Source organism: Rhinoderma darwinii, chromosome 1, assembly GCF_050947455.1.
Source record: "Rhinoderma darwinii isolate aRhiDar2 chromosome 1, aRhiDar2.hap1, whole genome shotgun sequence".
Lineage (NCBI taxonomy): Eukaryota > Metazoa > Chordata > Amphibia > Anura > Rhinodermatidae > Rhinoderma > Rhinoderma darwinii.
Genome location: NC_134687.1, coordinates 534,251,665 through 534,266,743, shown reverse-complemented (window position 1 = coordinate 534,266,743; position 15,079 = coordinate 534,251,665). Strand labels below are relative to the sequence as shown.

Here is a 15,079-nt window from a genome sequence, read left to right as displayed (position 1 = left end):
ACAGGGAGGCTGTGTGGCATATACAGGGAGGCTGTGTGGCACCATATACAGGGAGGCTGTGTGGCATCATATACAGGAGGGCTGTGTGGCATCATATACAGGAGGGCTGTGTGGCATCATATACAGGAGGGCTGTGTGGCATATACAGGAGGGCTGTGTGGCATATACAGGGAGGCTGTGTGGCATCATATACAGGAAGGATGTGTGGCTTCATATACAGGGAGGTGTGTGGCTTCATATACAGGGAGGTGTGTGGCTTCATATACAGTGAGGCTGTGTGGCATCTACAGTGAGTCTGTGTGGCATCATATACATGGGGTCTGTGTGGCATATACAGGGAAGCTGTGTGGTATATACAGGGTGGCTGTGTGGCATCATATACAGGGAGGTGTGTGGCATCATATACAGGGAGGTGTGTGGCATCATATACAGGGAGGTGTGTGGCATCATATACAGGGAGGTGTGTGGCCTCATATACAGGGAGGTGTGTGGCCTCATATACAGGGAGGTGTGTGGCCTCATATACAGGGAGGTGTGTGGCCTCATATACAGGGAGGTGTGTGGCCTCATATACAGGGAGGTGTGTGGCCTCATATACAGGGAGGTGTGTGGCATCATATACAGGGAGGTGTGTGGCATCATATACAGGGAGGTGTGTGGCATCATATACAGGGAGGTGTGTGGCATCATATACAGGGAGGCTGTGTGGCATCATATACAGGGAGGTGTGTGGCATCATATACAGGGAGGCTGTGTGGCATCATATAAAGGAAGGTGTGTGGCATCATATACAGGGAGGTGTGTGGCATCATATACAGGGAGGCTGTGTGGCATCATATAAAGGGAGGTGTGTGGCATCATATACAGGGATGTGTGTGGCATCATATACAAGGATGTGTGTGGCATCATATACAGGGAGGTGTGTGGCATCATCTACAGGGAGGTGTGTGGCATCATCTACAGGGAGGTTTGTGGCATCATCTACAGGGAGGCGTGTGGCATCATCTACAGGGAGGCGTGTGGCATCATCTACAGGGAGGCGTGTGGCATCATCTACAGGGAGGCGTGTGGCATCATCTACAGGGAGGCGTGTGGCATCATCTACAGGGAGGCGTGTGGCATCATCTACAGGGAGGCGTGTGGCATCATCTACAGGGAGGCGTGTGGCATCATCTACAGGGATGCGTGTGGCATCATATACAGAGAGGTGTGTGGAATCATATACAGGGAGGTGTGTGGCATCATATACAGGGAGGTGTGTGGCATCATATACAGGAAGGATGTGTGGCTTCATATACAGGGAGGCTGTGTGGCTTCATATACAGTGAGGCTGTGTGGCATCTACAGTGAGTCTGTGTGGCATCATATGCATGGGGTCTGTGTGGCATATACAGGGAGGCTGTGTGGTATATACAGGGTGGCATCATATACAGGGAGGTGTGTGGCATCATATACAGGGAGGTGTGTGGCATCATATACAGGGAGGTGTGTGGCATCATATACAGGGAGGTGTGTGGCCTCATATACAGGGAGGTGTGTGGCCTCATATACAGGGAGGTGTGTGGCATCATATACAGGGAGGTGTGTGGCATCATATACAGGGAGGTGTGTGGCATCATCTACAGGGAGGTGTGTGGCATCATCTACAGGGAGGCGTGTGGCATCATCTACAGGGAGGCGTGTGGCATCATATACAGGGATGCGTGTGGCATCATATACAGAGAGGTGTGTGGCATCATATACAGGGAGGTGTGTGGCATCATATACAGGGAGGTGTGTGGCATCATATACAGGGAGGCGTGTGGCATCATATACAGGGAGGCGTGTGGCATCATATACAGGGAGGTGTGTGGCATCATATACAGGGAGGTGTGTGGCATCATATACAGGGAGGTGTGTGGCATCATATACAGGGAGGTGTGTGGCATCATATACAGGGAGGTGTGTGGCATCATATACAGAGAGGTGTGTGGCATCATATACAGGGAGGTGTGTGGCATCATATACAGGGAGGTGTGTGGCATCATATACAGGGAGGTGTGTGGCATCATATACAGGGAGGTGTGTGGCATCATATACAGGGAGGTGTGTGGCATCATATACAGGGAGGTGTGTGGCATCATATACAGGGAGGTGTGTGGCATCATATACAGGGAGGTGTCTGTCATCATATACAGGGAGGCTGTAAATAGTTTCTAGGTGAACATGTGACCTTCCTTTGGGTGTTTTCAGGGGGTTAGGACAAAAAAAGCCTGACCAATGAAATTCATCCGTTTTTTTTATCGGCCATGAAAAACTGATGCAAAACGGATGTCAAACGGCCATTAAAAACGGACAGACGGACTGGAAATGGATGAAAATTTAGAGACACACTGATGCAAAATGGCCATGAAAAACTGACAGTTGATCAGTTTTTAATAGACATTTTTTTTCACTGTGGTGTGAATATAGCCTAATAGAATGTACAGATATGACTGTATGGAGACATTGTAACGTCTTGTATTCTCCAAATATTTATTAGTGTAGGTATACTTCAGGAACTTACATGCATACTAAGCTCAGTCGTATGCCTGAAGAGATCCATAGTCTCATAGCTTCCAACAGTTTCTGCAATCAGCGCCTACAGAAATAACAGATATTCATGAAATGACAGAATATAATTCCCAAGCATGAATATGTGTTCTATGAAATGTATGGTACATACATACTCATACATACATAACTCATACATACTCATACATACATAACTCATACATACATACTCATACATACATACATAACTCATAACTCATACATACATAACTCATACATACATACTCATACATACAAACATAGTCATACATACATAGTCATACATACATAGTCATACATACATACTCATACATACATACATACTCATACATACATACATACATAACTCATACATACATACATACATAACTCATACATACATACTCATACATACACTCATACATACATACTCCTACATACATACATAACTCATACATACATAACTCATAAATACATGCATACATACATACATAACTCATACTCATACATACATACTCATACATACATACTCATACATACATACTCATACATACATACTCATACATACATACATACATACTCATACATACATAACTCATACATACATACTCATACATACATAACTCATACATACATACTCATACGTACATACATAACTCATACATACATAACTCATACATACTCATACATACATACATAACTCATACATACATAACTCATACATACATACATACATAACTCATACATACATAACTCATACATACATACTCATACATACATACTCATACATACATACTCATACATACATACTCATACATACTCCTAAACCACAGTTCATGTGATAACAGATGTGGGTTTTGAGAGTTAGATTGTATTACAGTCTGCAAATTATGATATTTATTAATACATTATATTCTATCTTCAAATAAGAGTTCTGGCACAAGAAAGTTCTAGATTTACATACAATGAAAATACAAAATCTACAATATTACCTTTGATGGGTCTTTGCAGCCAGTAAAAATTGATGGCCTATCCTCAGGATAGGCCATCAATAACTAATGGGTCTGGGTTGGACTACCGGGACGCCTGCTGATCAGCTGTTTTGAAGGGGTGCAGTGCTCGTACGTACGCTGCTTTCCCTTAATTTCTACTTGCTCACTGTGAATCTCCGACACGCATTTAGAGGTGATTCACAGGTATTGCAGCTTTCTCTGAAATACTGTGAATCGTCGCTACGTCTGTGTTGGCGATTAACAGTGAGCAATAGCAACTGAGGATAGGCCATCAATTTTTAGGGGCTGGAAAACCCCTTTAAGGGGTTTTTATGTCTGGGTATTTCAGTTTTGAAGTCTGCAGACTTGCAGCTCTGGACTACAGATGTGTCCACCTTAACCTTATCGCGACATGCTAGCATAACTCTTGACAGGCTGCAAATCATATCACAACCACTGGGTGGCCACACACAGACACATGTAGCACAGACATCTCGTGACAGAGTATCTCAAAATCATGTTATTGTTTTGCTTTTTTTTAAAGAGACACTCTAGCAATTTTTTTTATTGTGTTTGTACAGTACACCCAGTAAAAAGTAAGGCAGGTCATCCTCATGATGGGCGCTTTGTTGCAGAAATATCCCGGCCGCAATTATGTCACATGACCGCACTGTGACCGGCCGATTCCTACAGCGTCTGCTGTGTGGACCGGAAGTCACTTTCACCATGCATTCCTATGAGACTCACATTTAGCGTATTATAGGAACGTAGAGTGAAAGAGACTGCCGGTCCACACAACAAACACTGTAGGAATCGACTGGTCACAGTGCGGTCACGTGACATAATTGCGGCCGGGATAGTTCTGCACCAAAGCGGTCATCTTGCGCCACACATCTTGAAAGAAGAAGAAAGGTAAAGAAAGACACATCTTGACACACTTGTCCAATTATGTATGTATCGGATGCTTGGTATATACTGTACTTTTTTAATAAAGACACAGGCAGAACAAAGGCTTTTTTTTTTTTCTTGGACTATAAGGCCCTGTTCACACAGAGTTTTTTTGCAGGTAGAAAATTCTGCCTGTTAAATCAGCTCCGGGTTTTATTTTTAAGTGGTTTTGCACCACAGGCGTTTTTTGCTGCAAATTTTGCCCTCTTTCTTCAACAGGCAAAGGAAAAAAACGATTGCAGCGTTTTTTTCCGTCTGCCATTGATTTCAATGGGGTTTTTGAGGCGCAAAACGCCTCTAGATAGGACATGTCGCTTCTTTTTCCTGCAAGCGTTTTTTTTCTGCTCGCGTGAAAAAAGCGCCTTCACCTCCCAATGAAATCAATGGGAGGCAATTTCAGCCGTTTTTTGGCAGTCATTGCCGCTGTTTTTGCCACGGTTTCCGCGTCAAAAAACTCTGAACAGTAAACAGAGACTAACAGATGCTTTAAATGCAACTATAATAAATTGTAGGTAACTCATGAATGGTATTTACAACTTAATGCAGCTTTCTATGTCGATTATATATACTATTCTTTATATAAACTGTAAAATAGCATGAACCACATACATGTTACATCATTTTGTAATTTTCCCAATGTTTTTTCGTGCATCACAGTGTTATAGGGATCCATTCAAGCATTTATTGGCTATTGTGAAGCCAAGACATAAGCTTTTTTTTATGAGCTCACCTGACCAATCCAGCATCTCACATATAATGGATCAAGGGACTGGGCTACATTGAAAGCTTGATGGCCCAGCTGTAAAATAAAAGTGCAAATATCATGTTTTACAGAAACCTCAGGAAGAGTGGACTAAAGATAATAGCGCATCTTTTTCAATCTACTTTCGCGTAAAAGGACATGCTGAAACTATCAACGTGATCTACAAACTGTAGATTCATTCTATTCAGTAATAATGTTTGGAAGGAGTATCTCTGTTTGAGAAAATAGCTTAGAGAATTTACACTTTATCCATACTAAAAATCTGCAACTACAGCACAAGGCAAACAAATATTTATGCTGCATGTGAACATGCCCTTACACAGGCAAAGTTATTTGATAGCAGGCCCTAGAAAATTTGGGAAATTGATGCTATCAAGAAAATAATTTATAGAAAACATGTAACATCCTCAGATTTAAATAGATAAAAACGTCAAAATTTCCCTACTCCTATAACAACAAAATAATGCCTATGCTTGCCCAACTGGATATCCGAGTACTGATCTAAGGATCGCAGCTACAGGTAGACAAGCTTTGCGTACATGCACTTATTGCAGGATCTCCATGAACGGAATAAGGGAATACACACAGATCATACTGACGTATCAATATACTGTAGTAGAGAGCGGAGGGGGAAAACAAACCCAAAAATAAACGACTTGCCTCCCAGTAGCTGTTGTCCGCAAGATCAGTGTTTCGGGATCAACAAAAACGCTCCCTCAGGCCCTGCACTAGGCATAACTCAGTGTATACATTTCACCCACAGTGTAAATTCAGCTTAAATATAAGGTTTTGTAATATACTTTATCAATTTGTTGTTGTTGCTTTGATTGGCGCCCCACAGCAGAACATGGCAAAAGGTAACGGACATCACTAACTGACTCTTAGTATAGTCAGAACCCCACGTTATGGAGGGAATTTATCGCAAAAGGGTCCAAAACTCACAATGTAAACCGCCCTTGCCACTTATATGGAAAGGGGGCAAGGCCAAAGAGATCCAACAGTTTTATTGTAATTTAGGCCAGAAAATTGGTGGTAATTATAGTGGAAATCTACCTTGCCCTGCCTCCCAATCAGACAGTTACCGTATTTTTCGGACTATAAGACGCACCTGACCATAAGACGCACCCAGGTTTTAGACAACAGAAAATAGGAAAAAAATTATTTGTTAAAAAATAATTTATTCTTCACCACATTCTGAGAGCCAAAACTTTTTGAAAAATTTTTTCATCGATTGAGCGGTGTGAGCGCTTATTTTTTGCGGGACGAGCTGTAGTTTTTATTGGCACAATTTTTTAGATCACTTTTTTTTTAATTTAATTTTTTAAGCGCTAAGGTGACCAAAAAACTGTTTTGATGTTTTACATTTTTAACCCCTCAATGACCGCCAATAAGCCTTTTCACGGCGGACACTAATGGGCTTTATTCCGATGCAATAGACTTTTTACGTCGCTGCGTCGGAATAAATAAACAGAGCAGGGAGCTTTCAAATCTCCCTGCTCTCAGCTACCAGAGGTAGCTGAGGGCTGGGGCGTCCCTGCTCGAACGTGTGAGATTGATATCAGTATCGATCTCACCCGTTTAACCCCTCAGATGAGGTGCTCAATAGCGAGCGCCGCATCGGAGTGGTTTTGGAGAGAGGGAGGGAGCTTAAGATAAGATCGCCGAGTGTCTGTGTCTCCGATGGCAGCCGGGGGCCTAATAAAGGCCCCCAGGTCTGCCTGTAGTAAATGCCTGCTAGGTCATGCCTCTGGCATGACCTAACAGATGCCTGTCCGTTTTACACGGAAAGGCATAATACACTGCAATACAAAAGTATTGCAGTGTATTATAATAGCGATCGGAGGATCGCATAGTGAAGTCCCCGTAGTGGGACTAGTAAAAAAAAAGTTTCATAAAAAGTGAAAATGAAAAACCCACTTTTCCCCCTTACAAACTGCTTTATTATTAACAAACAAAATAAAGTAAAAAAGTTACACATATCTGGTATCGCCGCGTCCGTCATTTAACCTGCACGGTGAACTTATTGCATCATTTAACCCGCACGGTGAACGTCGTAAAAAATAAAATAAAAAACCATGCAAAAATTTGATAAAAAGTGATCAAAAAGTCGCATCTACTCCAAAATTGTACCGATAAAAACTACAAGTCGTCCCGCAAAAAAAAGCCCTCCTACAATTGCATCGGCGAAAAAATAAAAACGTTACGGCTCTTCAAATATGGAGACACAAAAACATATAAATTTGTAAAAAAAGCGTTTTTACTGTGTAAAAGTAGTAAAACATCCAAAAACTATACAAATTTGGTATCGTTACAATCGCAACAACCCACTGAATAAGGTTAGTGTTATTTATACCACACGGTAAACGGCGTAAATTTAGGATGCAAAAAAGTGTGGCGAAATTGCTTTTTTTTTTCTATTCCCCCCCAAAAAAAGTTAATAAATAAATTCTATGTACCACAAAATGGTGCTATTAAAAAATACAACTTGTCCCGCAAAAAACAAGACCTTATACAGCTATGTCGACGCTAAAATAAAAAGGTTATAGCTCTTAGAATGAAACGATGGAAAAACGTAAAAAATGGCTTGGTGATTAAGGTCTAAAATAGGCTGGTCATTAAGGGGTTAAACTCACCATGCGAGTTAAATAATGGTATATTGTAATAGATCGGACGTTTACGGACGCAGCAAAACCAAATTATTTTATTTTTTACATTGTGCTTAAGGGAAAATAGGAAAAGGTTGTTTTTTTTTTTACTTTGAATATATTTTTTTTTTTTACACTCCTTAAAATTTATCTAAGGTTTTTTCCCACACATTTTATTAGTTCCCCTAGGGGACCTGAACCAGCGGCTACTTGGTTACATGTGGAGTTACTGAAACAGCGTAACGCGCTGAGCAACGCTGTTTCGCTAACTCCAATAGTAGTGAATGGCAGTTACGGAAGCAGCGTAGCATGCGAGTTACGCTGTTCCGGTAACTCCACATGTAACCAAGTGGCCGGGAAAGAACAGAAAGCTAGAACAGGGTTTAGGGGGCCCAGTTCTAGAGATAGGTGCGGGTCCCAGAGGGGGGACCTGCATCTATCTGACATTTATGACATAACCTGTGGATATGTAATAAAGGTCCATAGAAAAACCCCTATAAATGCCGTGGTTGCTATTGACCACAGCATTTAACTAGTTAAAGGGGTTTGCCATAAAACACATGTATTCCCTATTCACGGGATAGGGGCTACATGTGAGATCGCTGGGGGTCCGACCACTGGGACCCCCAGCGATAAGGAGAACAGGGGACCGAAAGTCACCCAAAGAACTACATGAGAAGCTTGGACTTCCGGGTTCTGTGTCCGGCTTATTTGTTCCGCAGCTCCATAGAGATCAATGAAGAGCCGCTCGCGCATGTGAAGAATCCCATTGATCTCCATGAAGCTGCCGGACACAGAACGCGGAAGTCACAGCTTCTCATGCAGCGCTCTTGGCAACTTTCGGTCCCCGTTCTCCTTATCGATCACACATGTATCCCCTATCCTGTGGATAGGGGATACATGTGTTTTATGGCACAACCCCTTTAAACTGCCAGGAACAGCACTAATTGCTGTTCCTGGCCGTTAGAGCAGCGTGTCAGAAGCTGACACCTGCAGTGTATGGAGCGGGCTCAGTGCGTGAGCCAACTCCATACATCACCACCCCACCCCACCCCCCACTCCATGATGTGCCGGCACGTCATGTGTTGGGAAAGGGTTAAGTAATGAAGCGGTCATGGGGCCCGGCGATGCCGGGTCCATTGACTGCGGTCTACAAGACGGAGGGACTTTTTAGCAAGATTTATTCTTGCTAAAAACTGCGTCTTATAGTCCGAAAAATACGGTAAATGAAAAAAAGGACCTTGTATGAGCCATGCTGGAATTTTATTGCCGATGTGGGGGAATAGACTGCGCAACACCGTTATGACAGTTGTGGCGCACAGCACGGCGTTTGCCTCTCAATAAATGTGTCACAGTTTACTCCAACTTTTCATTCTATTAAGACTGCCATATGAAACGCCAGTCTTAATAAATTGCCCCCAATATGTTTTCTGAGTCTGCTTCACTATTATGCAGTCAGTTAAAGGGAACTCTAGTATAAAATAAGCCTAATGGTCCTCTATAAACCACTACAGCATATTCCATATGGGGGTTTGTGCTCATGACTGCTCATAAATACATCTTCTGACAGGTCACTGTGATTTGCCAGACAATTATTTTAGGTAGGATTTCCCCTTCAGAGAGTAATACCATTACTAAGCACAAATAATGGGGGGGGGGGGGATTATGATTATATGCAAGGCTTTTTTACACAGGCCAATGATCGGGCGAAAGAGCTAACTTTCAAATGCTTTTTTCCGATCATGTGCCCGTGTAACATGCCCAGCAATCAGCCGACAAACTTGCAATCGCTCTTTTGTCAGCCGATCGCATGTTTTAGGCGGCCAAACAAAACAACAAATCGACAATAATGAAACTGTATGTGCCCAAATGATCGCTATAACCATAATTCGGTCACATACAGTAACGATTGCTCCATGTAAATAGAGCCAAATAAATCCTGATCGAGAGCCTTAATAAGTTAGTGATAACTTCAATAAATAATTTAACAAGTTACAAGTTAACAAGTTACAAAATGTATGTTTCATGTGTCACAAGATATGATGGAACCATAGAACATGACTGGGAAGTAGCTGTAATGTGCACACAAATGGTAAGTACAGGATTTGTTATAAAGAGTAGGAGACACATTTTAAAGGTGTTTTCCCATGAAAAATGTGTATGGCACATCCCCTTACCCCTAATCCGCCTGGTGAGGCAGACGGCAGATCCAGGTAGAAACTGAATGGAGAGATAGCCGCGCATGGCTCACGGCTCTATCCATTATAGTCTATGGGCGTTATGGAAACAGCCAAGTCAGTTTGCTTGTGCGAGTACCTCGTTCTCCTGAACCCACACCTATAAGACATTTATGTTAAAATGTCTATCACAGGAAAACTTATTGACATTTCTCAGAAATGTTATAATTTTCGTGTGTATTTCCCTTATCAAACACATAGAACTATATTTTGCAGGGGCATTTATTTCAGGTAAACATAATTTTTGCATGAGTCTTAGACCCTGTTCACACTGAGTTTTTTGGCGCAGAAACCGCTCTGCAAAACTCGTCAAAAAACGCCCGAAAATGCCTCCCATTGATTTCAATGGGAGGCAGACGAGTTTTTTTACCACGAGTAAAAAAAACTTGTCGTGGTAAAAAGAAGCAACATGACCCATCTTGAGGCGGTTTCCGCCTCCAAAACCCCATTTCAATGAGTCAGAAAGAGGAAAAAAAAACCTTGACGAGTGTTTTGACGAGTTTTTGTCAAACCACTGTGCAAAAACCTACTGGAGCAGTTTTTGCAGGAGGAATTTACCTCCTGCAAAAAACTCTGTGTGTAGGCTGGGTTCACACAGAGTTTTTTTTACTAGTTTTTTGGTGCAGAAACCACGCCAAAAAACTCGTCAAAAACGGCCCGAAAATGCCTCCCGTTTCAATGGGAGGCGGAGGCGGTTCTCTCGCGCGAGCGGTAAAACCACCTCACGGGAGACAGAAGCGACATGCCCTATCTTCGGGCGTTTACGCCTCTGACCTCCCTTTGACTTCCATGGGTGGCAGAGAAAGCGTATTTTAGCCTGCGGCCATTGAAAACACCGCGAAAAATCGGCGTGCAGAGAGAGGAAAATCTGCCTCAAACTTCCAAACGGAATTTTGAGGCAAAAATTCCGCCTGCAAAAAACTCTGTGTGAACATAGCGGTGCCCAGATTAACAACAGCAAAAAAGTGAGTGTGGAAATAATAAACAACGTGTATCTTACCTCAATATTTTCATTCAACAAATATAAAGCACCCAGGTTAGTCCAAGCAATGGCATTCTGCAAAAGAAAACAAAATATATAGGTTAAAATAACTTTAACCCATTAAATGTCGCTATCAATAGTGACAGCGGCATCTAATGTGTTTGACAGAGGGAGAGAGCTCCCTCTGTCACCCGATCAGGCGCCCACGCAAACAAATCGCGGGTCGCCGTCAGGTTTCCATGACAGCCGGGGGCCTAACAAAGACCCCCAGGTCTGTCTTCAGCAAATGCCTGTTAGGCGATGCCGGAGGCATGACCTAACAGGTTGCCTGTCAGTTTTACACTGACAGGCAATAATGCTTTGGTATACGAAGTATACCAAAGCATTATATATGCGATCAGCACATCGCATAGTGAAGTCCCCTGGTGGGACTTAAAAAAAAAATGTCAATCAGTTAAATAAAGATTGTGAAAAAAAAAAAAAAATAAATTACAGTCAAAATCAAATAAAATGACTTTTTTTTCCCAAAAAGTGGTTTTATTTAGTAAAAGTGTCAAAACAAATCACACATACTTATATATGGTATCTCCGCGATCGTAACAACTTGACCAATAAAATTAACACATTAATTAAACCTCCGGATGAATGGCGTCCCAAAAAAAAGGCAAAATTCTCTCTTTTCTCCCATTCCCCCCATAAAAAATAAAATAAAAGTTAATCTATAAGTCCTATGTACCCCAAAATAGTACTAATGAAAACTACACATTCGCCCGCAAAAATCAAGCCCACATACGACCACAGCGATGGAAAAATAAAAAAATGACGGCTCTTGGAACGCGGCGATGCAAAAACAAGTAATTTTTTTCTAAAAGGGTTTTTATTGTGCAAACGTAGGAAAACATATAAAACCTTTACATATTTGGTATCCCCGTAATCGTGCCGACCCATAGAATAAAGTTAACATGTTATTTACGCTGCATAGTAAACTGCGTAAATTTATAACGTGAAATTTAATGCTGGAATAGCTGCTTATTTTCAATTCTCTCCTAAAATAAAGTTAATAAAAGTTAATCGATATATTGTAAGCATCTAAAAATGGTACAATTACAAAATACAACTCGTCCCGCAAAAAACAAGCCCTTATACGGCTATGTCGACGGAATAAAAAAAAAAGTTACGACTCTTGGAATGCGACCGTAAAAAAAACAAAAAATAATCTTTGGTCATTAACGTGCAAAATGGGCCGGTCATTAAGGGGTTAACCTCTTTGAGGCTTCATAATAACACATGTAACAGAACAATGTTGGATTAAAAATGAAAATACTCACATTTTGCTTAAACTGGATTGATTTGATGAAAGCGTGTTGCGCAAGGGCCTTGTTGTTGACATCTAAAAATGTAAAGTTAGCTCATTTAATGTTATTACTTAAAATATACAATGAAAAGTAGGACAAACACCCTTGATATGACAGGCAAAGTGTTGTGGTTAAATCAAATATACTTTTGCTAGAACTAGAACGCTCCTTCCTGACACATTTCAATAGTCACAGAAAGACTTCTCCAAAGCGCTGTGCCCTTTCAGCTTGATAGCTTCTATCGGCTTTATTTAGAAGACAGGTAGCGGTACCACAGAGTAGAAAGGACAAGAGATTATTATGACCCCACGTGGGGTCACAGCTCACAGACCGCATATGAAAGTATCTTGCAAGTTATGATATGTCAGAAGTTTGTTATAACTGGAATTACACATTAAGTCTTTTTAAAAGAGGATATATATTTTTATTTTGAGTACTCACCGTAAAATCCCTTTATTGTCCAGATCATTGGGGGAGATAGAAGGCCGTGGGTAAAGGCTGCGGCGACTAGGCTCTCGACACTTTGAAAGAAAAAAAAAGGATAGCTCCTCCTACACAGGCTATACCCTTTCTGCAGACACTGAGCTATTCAGTGTGTACAGAAGCAGTAGGAGAAACTAGGAGAAGCCAACAGAAGGTAAATAGTAAACCAAGAACAAGGGGAAACGAGGCTCTGTCACCACATTATAAGTGGCCTATCTTCTACATAATGTGATCGGCGCTGTAATGTAGATTACAGCAGTGTTTTTTATTTAGAAAAACGATAATTTTTGACAGAGTTATGACCTATTTTAGCTTTATGCTAATGAGTTTCTGAATGCCCAACTGGGCGTGTTTTACTTTTTGACCAAGTGGGCATTGTGGAGTGGAGTGTATGACGCTGACCAATCAGCGTCATACACTTCTCTCCATTCATTTACACAGCAGAACACTATATGCAGCCACATACACACTCAAGTGTCCTGACAATGAATAGACATTACCTCCAGCCAGGACGGGATATGTATTCAGAATCCTGACACTTCTCTAGCGTTTGTGGTTGATTTACAAAAGAGCAGGCGCAGTCTCGCGAGATTACGCTGTAAACGGTCATTTACAGCGAGACTACGCCTGCTCTGCTGTAAATCAACCACAAATGCTACAGAAGTATCAGGATTCTGAATACACATCCCGTCCTAGATGGAAGTAATGTCTATTCACTGTCAGGACACTTGAGTAGCGTTAGTTTGTGTGTATGCGTCTGCACATAGTGATCTAGTAAGAACACTATCTACTGTGTAAATGAATGGAGAGAAGTGTATGACGCTGATTCGTCAGCGTCATACACTTCTCTCCACAACGCCCACTTAGTCAAAAAGTAAAACACGGTCAGTTGGGCATTAAGAAACTCATTAGCATAAATCTAAAATAGGACATTACAGTGCCGATCACATTATGTACCAGATAGGGCACTTATAATGTGGTGACAGTGCCTCTTTAAGCCAGTAGATGCTCAAAAAACAGGAAAAAATAACGGTGTGAGCGGTGTCCTCAATTAACTAAATGAGAAAATGAATTTACGGTGAGTACCCAAAAAAAAATCACCTTCTCTCGCTTGTGTCTTTGGGCACTCAATACCCAAAAAAACATAGCACAATAGCTTGTCTAATTTACTGCTATTTACAGAAGCTAGCAACTGTCAAAAACGTTTGAAGATGCAAAATATGCACCCCATAGAACAGGGTAAGGTGTGGAGAGAGACCAGGTAGCGGCCTTATGCATCTGTAGAGCAGAGGCCTGATGGTGTGCAAGCCGTGAGGCCCCACAGAACTAATGGAATGAGCTGTTAATCAGAAATGGAAAGCTTTATCTTTAGCACCAAAGACTTGGATGCAGTCTGGGAAGATGAAAAGGAGAGTCAGACTAGCGGAAGGAGACTCTTTGAGACAGATCGGTCTGAAGACCTGTGACCTCATCCAGATGGAGTAGAGTGAATTCCCCAGAATGGAAAGGAGGGAACTGGACACAGAACGGCAGGAAGAAAACTGGCAACTCAGACGAACGGCAGGAAGAAAACTGCAAAATCAGACGAACGGCAGGAAGAAAACTGCCAACTCAGACGAACGGCAGGAAGAAAACTGCCAACTCAGACGAACGGCAGGAAGAAAACTGCCAACTCAGACGAACGGCAGGAAGAAAACTGCCAACTCAGACGAACGGCAGAAAGAAAACTGCCAACTCAGACACACGTCTGGTGAAAATGTCAGCGATCAAAAAGGCTGAGTACCAAGAAGATATCTCGCGCAGAGGCTTTAAAATAGATGACTGTATGGATTAAAGAACACGTTGAGGTCCCAAGGACTAGTGGGGTGAACATGAGGGTCGCCCACCCACCCATCTTAGGAGAAAAGTCCATACGTAACGGAGAAAACTAAGGCTAAGGCCTAGGTCCAAACCATGCTGGGGCAAAATATGATCATGGAAAAAAGAAGAAGAGGAGGACAGAGACATTCCTCATACTAGCGTAAACAAGACTTCTAGGCCCCGTGGAAAATATGAGATGGGGAAGATCTTCTGTCGAAAAGAAAGAGGAAAATAAGATCACCTGACATCAGCAGCTATGGTTTA

At 41.9% G+C, this 15,079-nt stretch overlaps 1 protein-coding gene across 3 annotated transcripts in view; it reads right to left on the bottom strand.

Moving 5' to 3' along the window:
* Positions 1–15,079, bottom strand: part of SKIC3 (SKI3 subunit of superkiller complex) — a 194,232-nt gene that overhangs the window by 93,395 nt on the left and 85,758 nt on the right. For all 3 annotated transcript variants that reach the window (XM_075837136.1, XM_075837145.1, XM_075837140.1), the window contains 4 exons: positions 12,446–12,507; positions 11,136–11,192; positions 5,221–5,289; positions 2,546–2,620 (listed from right to left, as the gene is read on the bottom strand). In XM_075837136.1, the coding sequence (XP_075693251.1) occupies positions 2,546–2,620; positions 5,221–5,289; positions 11,136–11,192; positions 12,446–12,507 (263 nt within the window). The remainder of the gene's footprint in view (positions 1–2,545; positions 2,621–5,220; positions 5,290–11,135; positions 11,193–12,445; positions 12,508–15,079) is intronic.